The sequence below is a fragment of the Teleopsis dalmanni genome, chromosome 2, assembly GCF_002237135.1.
Source record: "Teleopsis dalmanni isolate 2A chromosome 2, ASM223713v2, whole genome shotgun sequence".
Lineage (NCBI taxonomy): Eukaryota > Metazoa > Arthropoda > Insecta > Diptera > Diopsidae > Teleopsis > Teleopsis dalmanni.
In genome coordinates this window covers 127,828,423-127,843,959 of record NC_051847.1, presented here as the reverse complement: position 1 = coordinate 127,843,959, position 15,537 = coordinate 127,828,423, and the positions used below count along the sequence as shown (strand labels likewise).

General features: G+C 30.7%; 1 protein-coding gene across 1 annotated transcript in view; it reads left to right on the top strand.

Moving 5' to 3' along the window:
* The first annotated feature begins 4,786 nt into the window (after positions 1-4,786).
* Positions 4,787-15,537, top strand: part of LOC119675688 — an 11,350-nt gene continuing 599 nt past the window's right edge. The window contains exons 1-8 of the mRNA XM_038086895.1: positions 4,787-4,952; positions 5,092-5,306; positions 5,358-5,570; positions 5,630-5,667; positions 5,804-7,413; positions 7,513-7,578; positions 7,645-7,737; positions 7,791-15,532. Of these exons, the coding sequence (XP_037942823.1) occupies positions 5,133-5,306; positions 5,358-5,570; positions 5,630-5,667; positions 5,804-7,413; positions 7,513-7,578; positions 7,645-7,737; positions 7,791-15,532 (9,936 nt within the window). The 5' untranslated portion in view covers positions 4,787-4,952; positions 5,092-5,132. The remainder of the gene's footprint in view (positions 4,953-5,091; positions 5,307-5,357; positions 5,571-5,629; positions 5,668-5,803; positions 7,414-7,512; positions 7,579-7,644; positions 7,738-7,790; positions 15,533-15,537) is intronic.

Genomic DNA, 15,537 nt, shown 5'->3' with positions numbered 1-15,537 from the left:
AATGATTAACGAGGAATTAACGAGGAACGTTCACATTATGATGGGCTTATATATGCAACTGATAAAACTTTTATATGAAATAAATAAACTTCACTTAATAAAGTGGAATTAAATTAAATATATAATTGATATATTAAGGCCGTGTGCGAGTTTATGTAAATTGATGGTAAATTGAGGGAATAGTAAATTATGTCGGTATGGCAGTGAATGTTGGTATTTGCCAGAATTTCGATTAGGGTAAATTAGATAAATTAGGTGTTATCATTTTGAAAATTTTAAAAGATGTTTAATAAATAAATAAATAAATTTGAAAACTTTTAACCAAAAATAATAAATAAGTGCAATAAATAAATAAATAAATATTTACATAAGTGCTGTGCAAAAAATCCCTATGAAATTTCAATTTATTTTATCTCAATATAATCGAACTCGCACACGGCCTAAATCATTTATGTGCATTTTATATATCAATTACATATTCAATTAATAAAAACAAAGATTTTATTAAACACTTACTTCTTCAGTGTTTTTATTTACAGTTAAGATATTGTTTGTTTACATTGTACATATAAAACATATGACACATATTTGAAATTTCGATCATTTCCGTTGTGGGAAATTTATTTTAATGGTTGCAATATTTTTGGCCATAAATGATAATTTGTTGATATAATTTGTTGTTGTAGTTACTTTATTTTATTTACTTTATTTATTTAAATATTACAAATTATTTTGTTTGTAATAATGGCGGGAGACGCGACCGTTGGAACTCTATTTTTCTTTTTGACAGTTTTTTATAATAATCTTTTTGGTGTTGCCATAGTACTTTCCATTAAGTGGCGAAGTCACTGAATTTAGTTGAAAAACGAACGTTGCGCCCTGATCTTGTCAGGTCAGCTGTTGTATTTGGTCGTAAAGACTGGTCGCAATTTACGTTGCTTGGAGTGGCGCATAACATTGATTTGTAGTCTGTATCTATGTCTGTATCGGGACACATGAAAGCCGCTTTAAGGCGATCTATGCTAATTGTTTGTTCTTTGTTTTCGATCAGTATTTTAAACGTCTTCTCATTCCGCTCTAGTATTTGGTAAGGGACGTCGTAAGGTTGCTTCAGTGGTGGTTTTAGAGCCGGTTGTATGTGGTAACAGAACTTGACGTTCTGCATTTGTTCTCTTAACTTGGTTATGAAATCGTGTTGATTTGTATTTTTGTGGCTAAGGTTGCTTACTATTTCCGAATGCTGGGGTGAGATAACCCATGAATAGCTTTAAAGATATGTAGTCGGTATTTCTGTGGAATGTAAGGACGAATCACCCAGTTGAAACTTCGCAATAAATTTTGTCTGGACAACATCGTTGTAATCCAATTATACAATCGTAATCGATTTCTGGGATGCTGATACTATCTATTCGCGAGAGGAAATCTGATGATATGTTGTGTTTTCCACTGATATGAACGATATTAGTAGTAAATTGGCCTATATAATCAAGCTGACGGACTTGACGTGGTGAAGCCTTGTCAAACTTTTGCTGGAATGCGAACGTAAGTGGCTTGAGGTCAGTTATTAACACGAATTCACGACCTTCTAACATATGTCAAAAATGTTTTATCCCCTGTACCGTTTTTGTGTGTCTGTTGATCGTTTAGAGAAAAAACCGAGTGGTTGGAATATGCTGCCTATTACTTGATGAAGAACTGCGCCGAGTGCTTTATCCGAGGCGTCTACTTGTAATGCAAGCATAGCAGTTTTTGACGGATGAACAAGTAGTATCAAGTTTGTTAGTTCATGTTTACATTTTTGAAAGGTTGTTTTGTTCGATTTGGGCCAGGATAATAGTATGTCGTTTTTCTTGTTTCCTTTTATCTTTTGTTTAAGTGCAGTTTGAGAGTCTGCTGCGTTAAGTACGAACCTGCGATAAAAGTTAAGAAATGCTAGAAATCATCTTAATTCTTTCGTTTTTGTTGGAAGCGGGTACTCGATGATGCTCTTCACTCGATCAGGTAGAGGATGAATGCCCTTTTCACTGATGATATAACCAAGAAATTTTACTGTGTTTTGAGCAAAAACGCATTTTGATACGTTTATTATTAAACCATGTTTTCTGAATCTTTCAAATATTTGTTGCAAGTGTTGCCTGTGCTCTTCTTCATTTTATGATGCAATAATGACGTCGTCAATATAGGCAAATACGAATTTGGGATCTCGTAATATTTCGTGAATGAAGCGTTGAACTCCAACTTCCGTCTGGTTTTTTTACCATATGAAAGGGGCTAGCCCAATTGCTACTTGATGGACGACATATTCCAGCTGTGACTAAGTTTTGGAATTCTTCTTTCGCTGCTGCTAGCTTGTCTGGAGGTAGTCTACGTAGTCTCTCATATATTGGTAATCCTTTTGTTAATATGTGATGAGTGACTTTGTTCACGTGGCGATTTGTAGGTGTTAGTTTGGTAATATCGATATATTTTTTTAGTAGATCTGCAATTTTGCAAGATGTGTTCACGGTTGATATGATTTATAAAAATCAGCGCCGATGATTGAAGTATTTACATCTGCAATAATAAATGGCCATGCGAAATTTCTTCGTAAGCTAAGAGCTAGAGTTAGCTCTATTTCACCAAATGTTTTGATCGTAGAACTATTTGCTGCGTAGAGTATTCTATCGTTATTAATGTTTGTATTTGAATTTTTTTGTTTGGCGGCAATAAGTGAAATATCTGCACCCGTGTCGATTAGGAATGATTTTTTTGTCTTATTGTCGTAAACGAACAGTCTTGTAGATGTTTCGTTTACAACTTCCTCTGCCCCCGTAGACGAAGTCGGTTTTAGTTTTATGTGCCATATGCGCAAGGCTGCTTGCAATTTTTTCCACTTAACCCATATGTTTTATGATACCAACAATTTGTACTGCTCTTTTCTTCGCTATCATAATGACATTGCGTTGATTTTTTCTTGAGCGGTGTTCGGTTAATAATTCTGGTCTGGTCAGTTTTCGTTGAAACTGTTCAATTTGCGCATCACGTTGAATATGAGCTGCTGTTGGGGCGTCAGCTGCATTGACATAAGTTACTTGCATTGTTGAATTTATACGGATTGTTTCGGTAATGTTGTCTGCCAATTCTGCCATCTTAGGTAGTTCTACTTGAATTGTGGCTAGACATGTCTGTACTTCTACAGGAAGACGTTGTAACCATAACCCTTTCAGTAATTGTTCGTCTTGTTTGTTTCCACTAATGCGTTGTTGTTCGTTTAATAGATGAGATGGCTTTTTATCTCCAAGCTGTAAACCACTAACTAATTTTTGTATGCGTTTTTGTTCACTATCCGCAAAGTTTTTTATTATTGCTTGCTTGATAGCCAAACTTCTGAGTGTCGCCCTTTATGTGGTTGACTAGAAACCCGTAGTCCAACTGTATAAACCAAAGATCAATGTTGTTCCTTATTAATGACTGGGGTAGTATCTTTGGTAACTTTTTGATTTTATGTAGCCATTTTTATGTTCAGCGTCGGTTTGGTCTAGTGGTTGTTGTAGTTACTTTATTTTATCTATTTTATTTATTTAAATATTACAAATTATTTTTTATAATAATCTTTTTGGTGTTGCCATAAGCTCATTTATATGAACGATGTTTGTATGATAAATCATCCTCATTAGTAGTTATAATGATCAAAAGCGTCTATATGAGGCAGTGTGAATATACTATAAGTTTTCTCTTACATTCTGCTGTATTTATTTTAAATAAAAATACTGATGAATTGGTTTTGTACGATACTCTGTGAACGATAAATTTCTGATAGGAAATTTCTGTTATTAATTTAAAATAGAGTGAAAAATAATAATCCACATACCTGAAATCCACTAAAGCTAATAAAACTACTGAATGTGTTTTGAATATGCAATTTTTAAAATTCGATTTGTAAATTATATAAGATTTCTAATGTTAATTTTTTCTTTCCGAGCGTGACGCGTTTTTATGACGAAAAGAAACTATTTAAAAGTTAGACGGATCGAATAGCAAAGAAAAGACAATGACAAATATTTTTTTAATTTATTGAGGTTTGGCTGACCATACAATGCTGTTTCGAGTATTGCCAAGTACTCATAATCAGTGGTCTTAGGAAATATTTGAATTTCTAAATTAGTTCATAGTCCGTATATTACTTGTTTGGACTGCAAGTAACAGGCTTAGAACTCGTTCCTGCCAAAATACAAGCGGTGACTAACGGTGTTTTCCACAAGTAACCAAGGGTGCACAAGTTCAATGAATTGAAAGTTAACTTTTGAAGTTGCCTATTTTTTTTTCAAATCTCTTCTTTTCTAGAGACATCTGTTATGCATATTTTTTACTTACTATATGTAAAGCGCCTTTTTTGGTGCTATTTTACAAAGAAGATTTCTTTAATTTGGGGCAATATGAACAGTAACTAAACTAAATTTTATTAGAACGATATTAAGAAAGTACGACGTTTTATAATGAATTATGTACATAAATATGTATGTATATTTTTGCAATATGTGTGTGTTGATTATATTTTTTGACTAGAGGAATATAGTTTTTTTTCGAAACTCTTCATTTTGTTTTTAGTGGTATAATTTTAAGAAAAAATCAAGATCATAAATGCATTACAGTTCATAAAAATTTTTTTATTTTATGTAAAAGTAAAATTACATTCTAAAAAATTTTTCGAAAACCAATGTGTTGTTTTAAATTAAAATAAAATTCATTTAATGTTCGGAAAAAACTAATAAAATTTTACTGCTTACTAATGGAGTTTTGTTGTGTTTATTAATAAAATATTTTATATATGTAGTTTACTGTCTGTTCTTTGTACTCAGACATTTGCAATGCAACACTGTAGTAGTTAAAAACCTACCAAGCACAAATTCAAATATTTTAAACGCTCTAAACGTCAAAACTGAAAAAAAAGCGGAAGAGAAAAAGTATATTCGGTAAGCGTCTGCTTGGTTTATATAGACAATTTGAAGCAAAAACTTTTTCTAGTATTAAAAACTAACAGTAGAAAATTTTATTTAACGTGTAAATTCTGTATATTTAACAATTCGTCAAATCTTTACGTTTGAATAAAAGTAAAAAGCGGCATTTAGATATATAATGTGAATACAGTAATCATGGTTTATGAAGCTAAATTGATACGCCTGGATAAAAGTGGCGAAAAAGTTGAAGAATATATTATAAATAAAAAAGAATTTACATTTGGTAAATTTCCGTTTTGCGATGTTTCTATAGACGATCCAAGAGTAGAGCGCGTCCATTGTAAATTAGTAATAGACGCATGGGATCGGGTAGGTATATTAATAATCCTTGAAGGATAAGTTTTAATATTTTACCTTCAGGTTAATATAATTAATTGTTCAAATGAGCATCCTATAAAAATCAACAATGTATCAATTGAAGTGAAGAGACCTCTCCTACATAAACATGTTTTAGATGTACTTGAAAACAAATTTATTTTTGAATGTAAGCGCAGTGATAGTGAAAACAATTTTACAACACCTCAAAAGTCTGCTAATGCTGATAGGGCACCAAATTCGTGTCCTGATTTAAGGGTAAATATTTTAAACGGTTTTATTCTGAAATTTTCAACATAACTCATTTATATTTACAGTTTTCTCATCATTACCCACGACGGTTTACTGTTCACAGGTGAGTGCTAAATTTCTGAAAAGTATAAAAGTATAATAGAAATTTTAACTAGTCGCTTAGTTTTACTAACAATATTGTTATCATATTTTGACAATACGATATATAATTAATAACAAAAATATTTTTATATAAATAGTTTTTTTTATTCCACGTATACTGGTGATGATATCGAGAAAAAGGATACTAATAATGAAAATATATCTCAAATTAATTCCTTAACCGAGGTGAACGAAATAGAAAAGGACAAAAAATGTAATGTTGATGATATAATTGATAGCACATGTAATTTGTCTGGTTTAAATTTACATAATGATATCGCAAAAATAATGGTTATTGATTCTACACCAGACAAAAAATGTGAAATATTAAAACAAAATATTTGTTTAAATTACTCAGACATGAAGATCACGTCATTCTCTCCACGCATTGCTGGAGTACAAATAGAGAAATCCTTTGTAGATTTCATATCATGCACTCCAAAAAGTACGTACAGCACACCTAAAGGCGTTATGCCAAAGATGTACAAAGCTAATCAAAGTTTGAAATATGTGACTCCGAATACTTCTAAAAAAAGGTATTTACAAGAAGCACCAAATTCACCTATGTATTTGGTAGATTTCACAACTCCTATTAAATTCGCACCAAAATCTCCGATTCCTAATTTATTGATTAAATCTTGTAATAAAAAAGAAACATCTAAATTAGAAATGCCTAGCTGTAGTAAGCCATCTAGTACGCCAATATATCGAAAGAGTGTATCATTAGATACTCCAATAAGTGTGGAATCTAGTGCTTCGTCAATTATAGAGATAGATGATGATTCTGATGCTATTATAAATAGTGCTAGTAAAACTCCAACCAAACGTTTTACTGCTAAACTAACAACACCCAAACGCTCTTCGCCATCATTAATGAAGCGTATATTATTAAAAAGCACACAAAAATCTAAAGCAGGTTCTATTTTGTCAAGAACTCCTACTACCCCAAAATTACATAAATCGATTACACCTCGTCGCCTTGCACAAAATAGCCGACAATATGAAGTTATGAGAGATAATTCACTTTCTTTAATGTCTGAAGAACAATTACAGAAAACAACACCTCATATTTCACAGAAATTAAGTGGAACTAAAGAATCTGACTTTGATTTAAAGAATAAAAATAATTTAACAATTGATTGTAATTATGGTAGCTCTAAAACTGATTCGATTGATTCGAATATAGTATCAGAAAATTTTGGTGAAGCTGTTGAAACTTCTGTTAAGAATTTAAATGAAACTTTCGACTTAAGTGCAAAAGACAACATAATGACAGAAAAAAAAATTGAAAACGATGTAGAAAACGATATATGTTTGACGAAAGAAAACAAACACTCAAATAGTAAAATGGAATTTCTGTTTGACGAAGAATGCTTTAACGAAACTCAAAAATTACAGACTAGTAAAGATAACATAGTTAGTAAAGATAACATAGATTGTAAGGAAGTAAACACCAGTGAAAATAATCGAAATGATCCATTAAATAAACGGCGCATTGAAAGAAGAGTATCTATGCCTACAGAACTTGCATCAAAGTGTACAATTCAGTTTAGAAGATCTTCATTGAAATCAGAAAGTTTAAATAAAACTCCCATACGTATAAGGTCGTTTAAAGCCTTGGATACTGAATTAAAAGATCAATACGTAGAAGAGAGTATGGGCGCAATTGTTGAAGATTCATATACTGAAGAAACAATTATTAAAGATAGTAAGTGTAAGATTTGATTTTTATAAAATTGTATAAATATTAGGGTAATACTTTTCTAATTAAATGTTTGAATTACGAAATTTTTTTTTCAATTTAAAGGTGCAAGTTCAGTTACAGTAAAAAATGCAAGCATTGGTATGAAAAGTGAAATCTCTAATATAGAAGGTAAAACAAAAATTTGTAAATTGTAGTTTGTTTTAAATTTATTTAATTTATTTGATATATTCGTAGAACTCAAATCTATGTTTGATAATAGACAAAATGAACGCATTTATGAAATTTTGGATGATTCTGAATATAACTATGGTAAAGAAGTATTAAAATGTAAGTATGTAATTGTGATTATATATGCACAATATTACTTTACACATTTGTAGGTGAAGATGATGGAAGTGAAACGGAATTTGAAGGTGTACAAGAATTACTCGCTACGCCAAGAATAAGCAGTACACCAATTCCAAAGAATAATAAAACTGATGAAACATCGCAAGTTCTTTTAAATTCTCCAACTGTAGATGTTTTTAAAACACCACGAGGTAAAAATTTGATGATGACCGTCACTCCTTCCAGTGAAATGATTAAGCAAAGCTTTGCTTCAAAAGAATTTTTAAATTGTACTGAATATAATCTTAATGATAGCAATGACAAATTAGAAAAACTATTCGAAAGTCCAGTGGCATTAAAATTTAATAATCAAGATCTTACGGAAAGATCGCAAAATATGTCGACAAATCAGCAGGTTTCAGAATACAGTACACCAGTTAGTAATTCTAAGCTAGATAAAATTGAAGAATCACCATTTTCTTCTACAGACATTATCACTGATTTGCCTGAAATTGAAGTCCAAAATTGGATTAAAAAAATTGAAGTTTCAAATTTGGATGAGGAACTTATCGATGATGTGTCTAGACTTCACAAAAGAAATATAAGCCTAAAATCATCTATTGAGCATAGTTTATCAATTGATCCACTGCATTTATCTGTAAATAAAAGTGGTAACACGATAAAAACTACTGAAATTAGTGATCCTTTAAGTCTGTCAGTGGCAGGAGAACAAAATTTAGATTTGCTGACTTTAGATGAAAGATCAATGACACCTATAGAATCAGAAATGAGTGGTATTCATCTTTTAGATGAAAGTGAAGATTCTTTTTCATTAAAGGTTAGCGATACAGAATCTGAATTGCCAATATCACAAAATTCGAAAATGAATAAAATAGAGGAATTAAAATCGAATGAAACATTTGAAGCTTTGGTTTTAAGCGATACAGACAGCGACTTAGCTGATATAGATAATGAAGACGAATACCTTAATTTGAAAAAGTCAAATTTTACCACCTCTGCAGTTAAAAAAGTTCTAACCAAAAAAACAGATACTGAAAAACATCTTGAATCACCAAAAACATCCGGTTTTGCAGTTGACATTAAGAGTAGTGAACAATCAAAAATTTCCTATGAGTACAATGATATGAGTTTGATGGCAAATGAAGATTTAGAAAATAAAACGAAAAAAATCAATGCATCAATAGATATAAAAACCATTAAGGTGCCGCTTAATATGGAGGACGATATTAAATCTTCTCTGCAATTAGAAGTTAATAGTGATAACACATCTTTTACGTCCCTCTTGGACGCAGAAATGATAATTGAATCCAACATTCAAAGTGAAGATTATACCTTAGATGCGTCGAAATCTAAAGACGCAATGTCTTCACAATACCTAGATAATAGAAGTCAAGTAGATTCGACAGTCCAGTCCAGTAATGGAAGCGAAGACGCTATTACATTAAGTCTTTCAGAGGTCAAAGATAGATTCAATAATAGTCAAGTTTCTCCTAAAGTTGTATTGGAAAAGACAGTTGAATCAAACATTGCTGCTGAAAATGTTAAATTGGATGTTTCTATTTGCAGTGATAAATTTATTCCACAATCTGAAGAAAATATGTCGCTAGAATCCGTGTTGGAAAAAACAGTTGACTCCAACATTGCAAATAAAGAATTATTCAAAGAATTTGATTTAACTGAGTCATATGACAAGTCTACACTAAAATACCAAGATAATAGACATCAAAAGTCTTCTAAGTTTGTGATAGAATCCAATATTGAAACTGACAATGAAATTATTTTAAATGAATGTGATATTAATAATAAATCTATTCTAAAATCACAAGATAACACTATTGAAAAGCCAACTGAATTTGTGGCGGAAAACATAGTCAAATCAAATATGAGAATCGAAAATGCTTGTGTAACAGATATATCTAAGTCTGATAAATCTACTTTACAATCCCAAGGAAATAATGACACTACGTCTTCTAAATTTGTAATGGAAAAGTCAATTGAATCCGTTATTGAAAGTGAAGAGGCAAATATATCAGAATTATCTGATTCTGATGATAAATCTATTTCACAATCAGAAGTCAATGATAAAATCTCTTCTAAACTTGTCCTGGAGAATATAGTTGAATCAGATATCGAAACAAGAGATATCATTGGGGTAGATGTATCTTTTCTACAATCTCAAGATATTGATAATGAAAGTTCTTCTAAATGTTTTTTGCAAAAAACGGCTGAATCTAATATTAAAATAAACGATGTTACTTCAACAGATCCAGAATCACTACGAAGAGAAAATGAAATGGCTTCAAAATATGTCTTGGAAAAAACAATGGACTTCAATATTGAAAGAAAAGATGCAAATGCATCAAATGTATCTAAGTCTAATGAGAAAAATGACATACAATCTAAAGATAATAGTTATGAAACGTGTTCTAAAATTACATTGGATATTAAAACTGAATCTATTATTAAAGAAAATGATGGAACGTCGGATATATCTGAGCTTGATAAATGTACTTCGAAATCCCAAAGCAGTAGTGATCAAATGTTAAAATTTGTGTTGGAAAAAACAGTAAAATCCAACGTTGAAACTGGAGATGTAACATTAGAAGCATTTGGCTCTAATAATAAAAATACTTTACAATCTAAAGATAATAATGATGGAATATCTTCTAAACATTTGTTCGAAAAAGCAGTTCAATCAAATATTACGTCTAAAGAAACTATTAATTTAGATGTATCTGAGTCTGATAAATTTATTCTTGAATCGCAATCAAAAACACTTTTAGAAAAAAAAGTTAAATCAAATATTGAAGCGGGAAGCTCAATTGTATCAGATGCACTTAAGCCTAATAATGAAAATGACATACAATCTCAAGGCAATAATGATGTGGAACCTTCTAAATGTATAATGGAAAAATCGACTGAATCGCATACTGAAAGTGAAGATACAATTATATTAGAAATAACTGAGTCTACTGATAAATCCACTCTAAAATCTCCAAAAAATGGCGATGAAGCTTCTTCTAAATTTGTAACAGAAAAGTCAATTGAATCGAATGCTGAAAGTGAAGATATAGTTATATTAGAAGTATCTGGCTCTATGAATAAATCTACTTCACAATCCCAAGGTAATGATGAATTATTGTCTTCTAAACTTACGGTGAATAAAACAGTTGAATCAAATGTAGAAACGAAAGATATCATTGAGTTTGATGAATCTTTAGGACAATCTCAAGATAATGGAAATGAAATATCTGGTAAAATAGAAGAAACAGTTGAATTGAAAATTGAAAGAAGAGATGCAATAGCATTAGAAGTAAGTGAGTCTGATAAATCTATGCGACAATCCCAATCAATTATCCTGTTTGAAGAAACAATTGAATTAAATATTGAAAGAAGAGATGGAATTGCATTAGATGTATCTGGTTCTAATAATAAAAATGACATACAATCTGAAGATAATAGCAATAAAATCTCTTCTACGATTGCATTGGATAATACAAATGAATCCAATATTGAAATCAATACATTTGAAACAAAAGTGGAAACAAGGGACAACATTGGGTTAGATGTACCTGTGGTACAATCTGAAGATAATAATGATGGAATGCGTTCTAAATTTTTATTGGGACGAACTGTATTACATAATACTGAAAGTGAAGATACAATTACACTAGAAGTATTTGACTCTAATAATAAAAATACTTTACAATCTAAAGATAATAATGATGGAATATCTTCTAAACATTTGTTCGAAAAAGCAGTTCAATCAAATATTACGTCTGAAGAATATATTAATTTAGATGTATCTGAGTCTGATAAATTTATTCTTGAATCGCAATCAAAAACACTTTTAGAAAAAAAAGTTAAATCAAATATTGAAGCGGGAAGCTCAATTGTATCAGATGCACTTAAGCCTAATAATGAAAATGACATACAATCTCAAGGCAATAATGATGTGGAACCGTCTAAATGTATAATGGAAAAATCGACTGAATCGAATACTGAAAGTGAAGATACAATTATATTAGAAATAACTGAGTCTACTGATAAATCCACTCTAAAATCTCCAAAAAATGGCGATGAAGCTTCTTCTAAATTTGTAACAGAAAAGTCAATTGAATCGAATGATGAAAGTGAAGATATAGTTATATTAGAAGTATCTGGCTCTATGAATAAATCTACTTCACAATCCCAAGGTAATGATGAATTATTGTCTTCTAAACTTGCGGTGAATAAAACAGTTGAATCAAATGTAGAAACGAAAGATATCATTGAGTTTGATGAATCTTTAGGACAATCTCAAGATAATGGAAATGAAATATCTGGTAAAATAGAAGAAACAGTTGAATTGAAAATTGAAAGAAGAGATGCAATAGCATTAGAAGTAAGTGAGTCTGATAAATCTATGCGACAATCCCAATCAATTATCCTGTTTGAAGAAACAATTGAATTAAATATTGAAAGAAGAGATGGAATTGCATTAGATGTATCTGGTTCTAATAATGAAAATGACATACAATCTGAAGATAATAGCAATAAAATCTCTTCTACGATTGCATTGGATAATACAAATGAATCCAATAGTGAAATCAATACATTTGAAACAAAAGTGGAAACAAGGGACAACATTGGGTTAGATGTACCTGTGGTACAATCTGAAGATAATAATGATGGAATGTGTTCTAAATTTTTATTGGGACGAACTGTATTACATAATACTGAAAGTGAAGATACAATTACACTAGAAGTATTTGACTCTAATAATAAAAATACTTTACAATCTAAAGATAATAATGATGGAATATCTTCTAAACATTTGTTCGAAAAAGCAGTTCAACCAAATATTACGTCTAAAGAAACTATTAATTTAGATGTATCTGAGACAGATAAATTTATTCTTGCATCGCAATCAAAATCACTTTTAGAAAAAAAAGTTGAATCAAATATTGAAGCGGGAAGCGCAATTGTATCAGATGCACTTGAGCCTAATAATGAAAATGACATACAATCTCAAGGCAATAATGATGTGGGACCTTCTAAATGTATAATGGAAAAGTCAATTGAATCGAATACTGAAAATGCAGACACAATTATATTAGAAGTATCTAACTCTACAGATAAATCTACTCTACAATCTCAAGATAATAATGAAAGAATGTTTTGTAGTTTTGAAATGGATAAATCAATTGAATCCGATACTAAAAATGGAGATGCAATTAAATTAGAAGTATCTGACATTACGGTTAATAATGATAAAATGTCTTCTATATATGCAAAGGGGAAATCAATTGAACTCAATACTGAAAGTAGAGATGCAATTATATTAAAAGTATCTGACTGTAACGATAAATCTAGTCTACAAGCTCAAGATAATATTGATGGAATGTCTTCTAATTTTGTAATGGAAAAGTCAATTGAATCGAATACTAAAAGTGGAGATGCAATTATATTAGAAGAATGTGACTCTACAAGTAAATCTACTTTACAATCCCAAGGCAATGATGAATTATTGTCTTCTAAACTTACGGTGAATAATAAAGTTGAATCAAACTTGGAAACGAAAAATACCATTGGGGTAGGTGAATCTATGGAAAAATCCCAAGATAATACAAATGAAATATCTAGTAAATTAGTGTCTAGTAAATTGGAAGAAACAGATGAATTAAATATTGAAAGAAAAGATGCAATAGCATTAGAAGTATTTGAGTCTGATAAATCTATGCTACAATCCCAATCAACAATCCTGTTTGAAGAAACAGTTGAATTAAATATTGAAAGAGGAGATGCAATTGCATCAAATGCGTCTGGATCTAATTATGAAAATGACATACAATCTGAAGACAATAGCAATAAAATCTCTTCTACAATTGTATTGGATAATACAAATGAATCCAATATTGAAATCACTACATTGGAACTAAATGTGGAAACAAGGGACAACATTGAATTAAATGTGGCTTTAATACAATCGCAAAGTAATGGGAATAAAATATTATCCAAATGTGAAATGGAAAAGACCCTGAAATCCAATATTAAAGAAAATTCTAGTGCATCGGAAGTATGTGAGTTTGAGAAATCAACTCCACAAACCCAAAGCAATAGTAATCAAATTATGTTCAAAAAAAATGTTGAATACAATATTGAAGGTGGAGATTCAAATACTTTAAATACATTTGACTCTAATGATAAAGGTGCTACTACATTTGATGTATCTGAATTGAAAAATATATCTACTGTAGATCACCAAAATCATAGTCATGAAATATCTCCTAAATTGGTGCCAGAGACAGCAGTTGAGTCGAATATTCAAGATGCGACTGAGTCACTTATATCTGAATCGATTAATAAATTTACACTGACACAGGAAAATAACATGAATGAAAAGTGTTCTATATTCGGTTTGGAAGAGACAGTTCAACCAAATACTAGAGGTGAAAAATGTAGTTCACTATCTAAAGATGATAGCGATCAAAAGTATGGAGAATTAGTGTTGAAAGTAACAGTTGAATCTAATAATGAAAGGGAAGAAGAGTCTAATGCTACATCAACTTTGCAATCCCAAGATAATATTGCACAAAAGTCCAGTGATTTTATTTTAGAAAATACAGTCTCGTTTAATATTGAAGCCAATATTGATAAGTCTACTGATAGTTTTGATGCACTTACAATAATAAGTAAAACTGATAACATTGATAAAAAAAAAGAAATAGACGCTAATAAGGTACATAAAGTATGTGACGAATTCCTTACAGTGGCGACTGAAACGCAAAGAAAAAAATCCGTAAACGAAAACATAAATGATAGTAAAGATATTATAAAAGCTGCACCAAGACGTGGAAGAAGGAAAGTAGTAGTACAAGATGAACCAGAACCGAAAGAAATTTTACAAAAGAAAATTACAAAAATAATAAAACCAATTTCGAAACTTAATGAATTTGTTCATAACAATAAAGAAACAGTAAACAATCAAGAAGATATTCCAGAAGAAAATAAGAATAAGACTGTAGTGAAATCTCGAAGAGGAAGAAAACGAGCAATAAATTATGCAGAACCTTGTATATCTCCATCTAAAGATATTGAGGTCAGTCCAACTTCTAAAAATATTGAAAAACTATCGGTAAATAAATTGAAAGAGGATGAGCTTGAGACTTCTCTAAAAAATATCGAAGTTATGGATGACGCGACAGCAAGCAAAACTGCGAAAGAAAAGTCAACCATTTCTGCCAAAAAGGGACGGATTGATAAAAACGATGTGGAAGAAGAAATTAAAGAACCAGATCAAATTTCTACATCTCGACGTGGTACCAAAAGAAAACCAATGATAGTAACTAATATGGACGATATTCCAAGTTCATCTCAACTTTTCGAAGAAATTGCAGTTACTAAAATGTTAATTAATGTTGAAAATGACCATGATACGGTTAATGCAGAAATATCTAAACATAGTAATAAACGTGGAAAAAGGCAGGAAATTCATAAGAAGAAACAAGATGAAATTGTAATTTTTACGGAACAGGATATTTCTCAAATGCCGACAACATCAAAACGAGGTAGGACGAAGAAAAAAGATATGGAGGAAAAAATTATTGCAGGAGATGAGAAAATGAAAACTGTTGAGAGTTTAACTGTTAACAAAAGACACAGCCATGACAAACAGGAAGCAGAGATTTCAAAAAGACCAAAATTATCTACAGGTGGAGATATAGAACTAGAAGATAAAATAAATATTACTAAAGATACAACTTCTACTACTAAACGCGGGAGAAGGAAGGTTGTCTA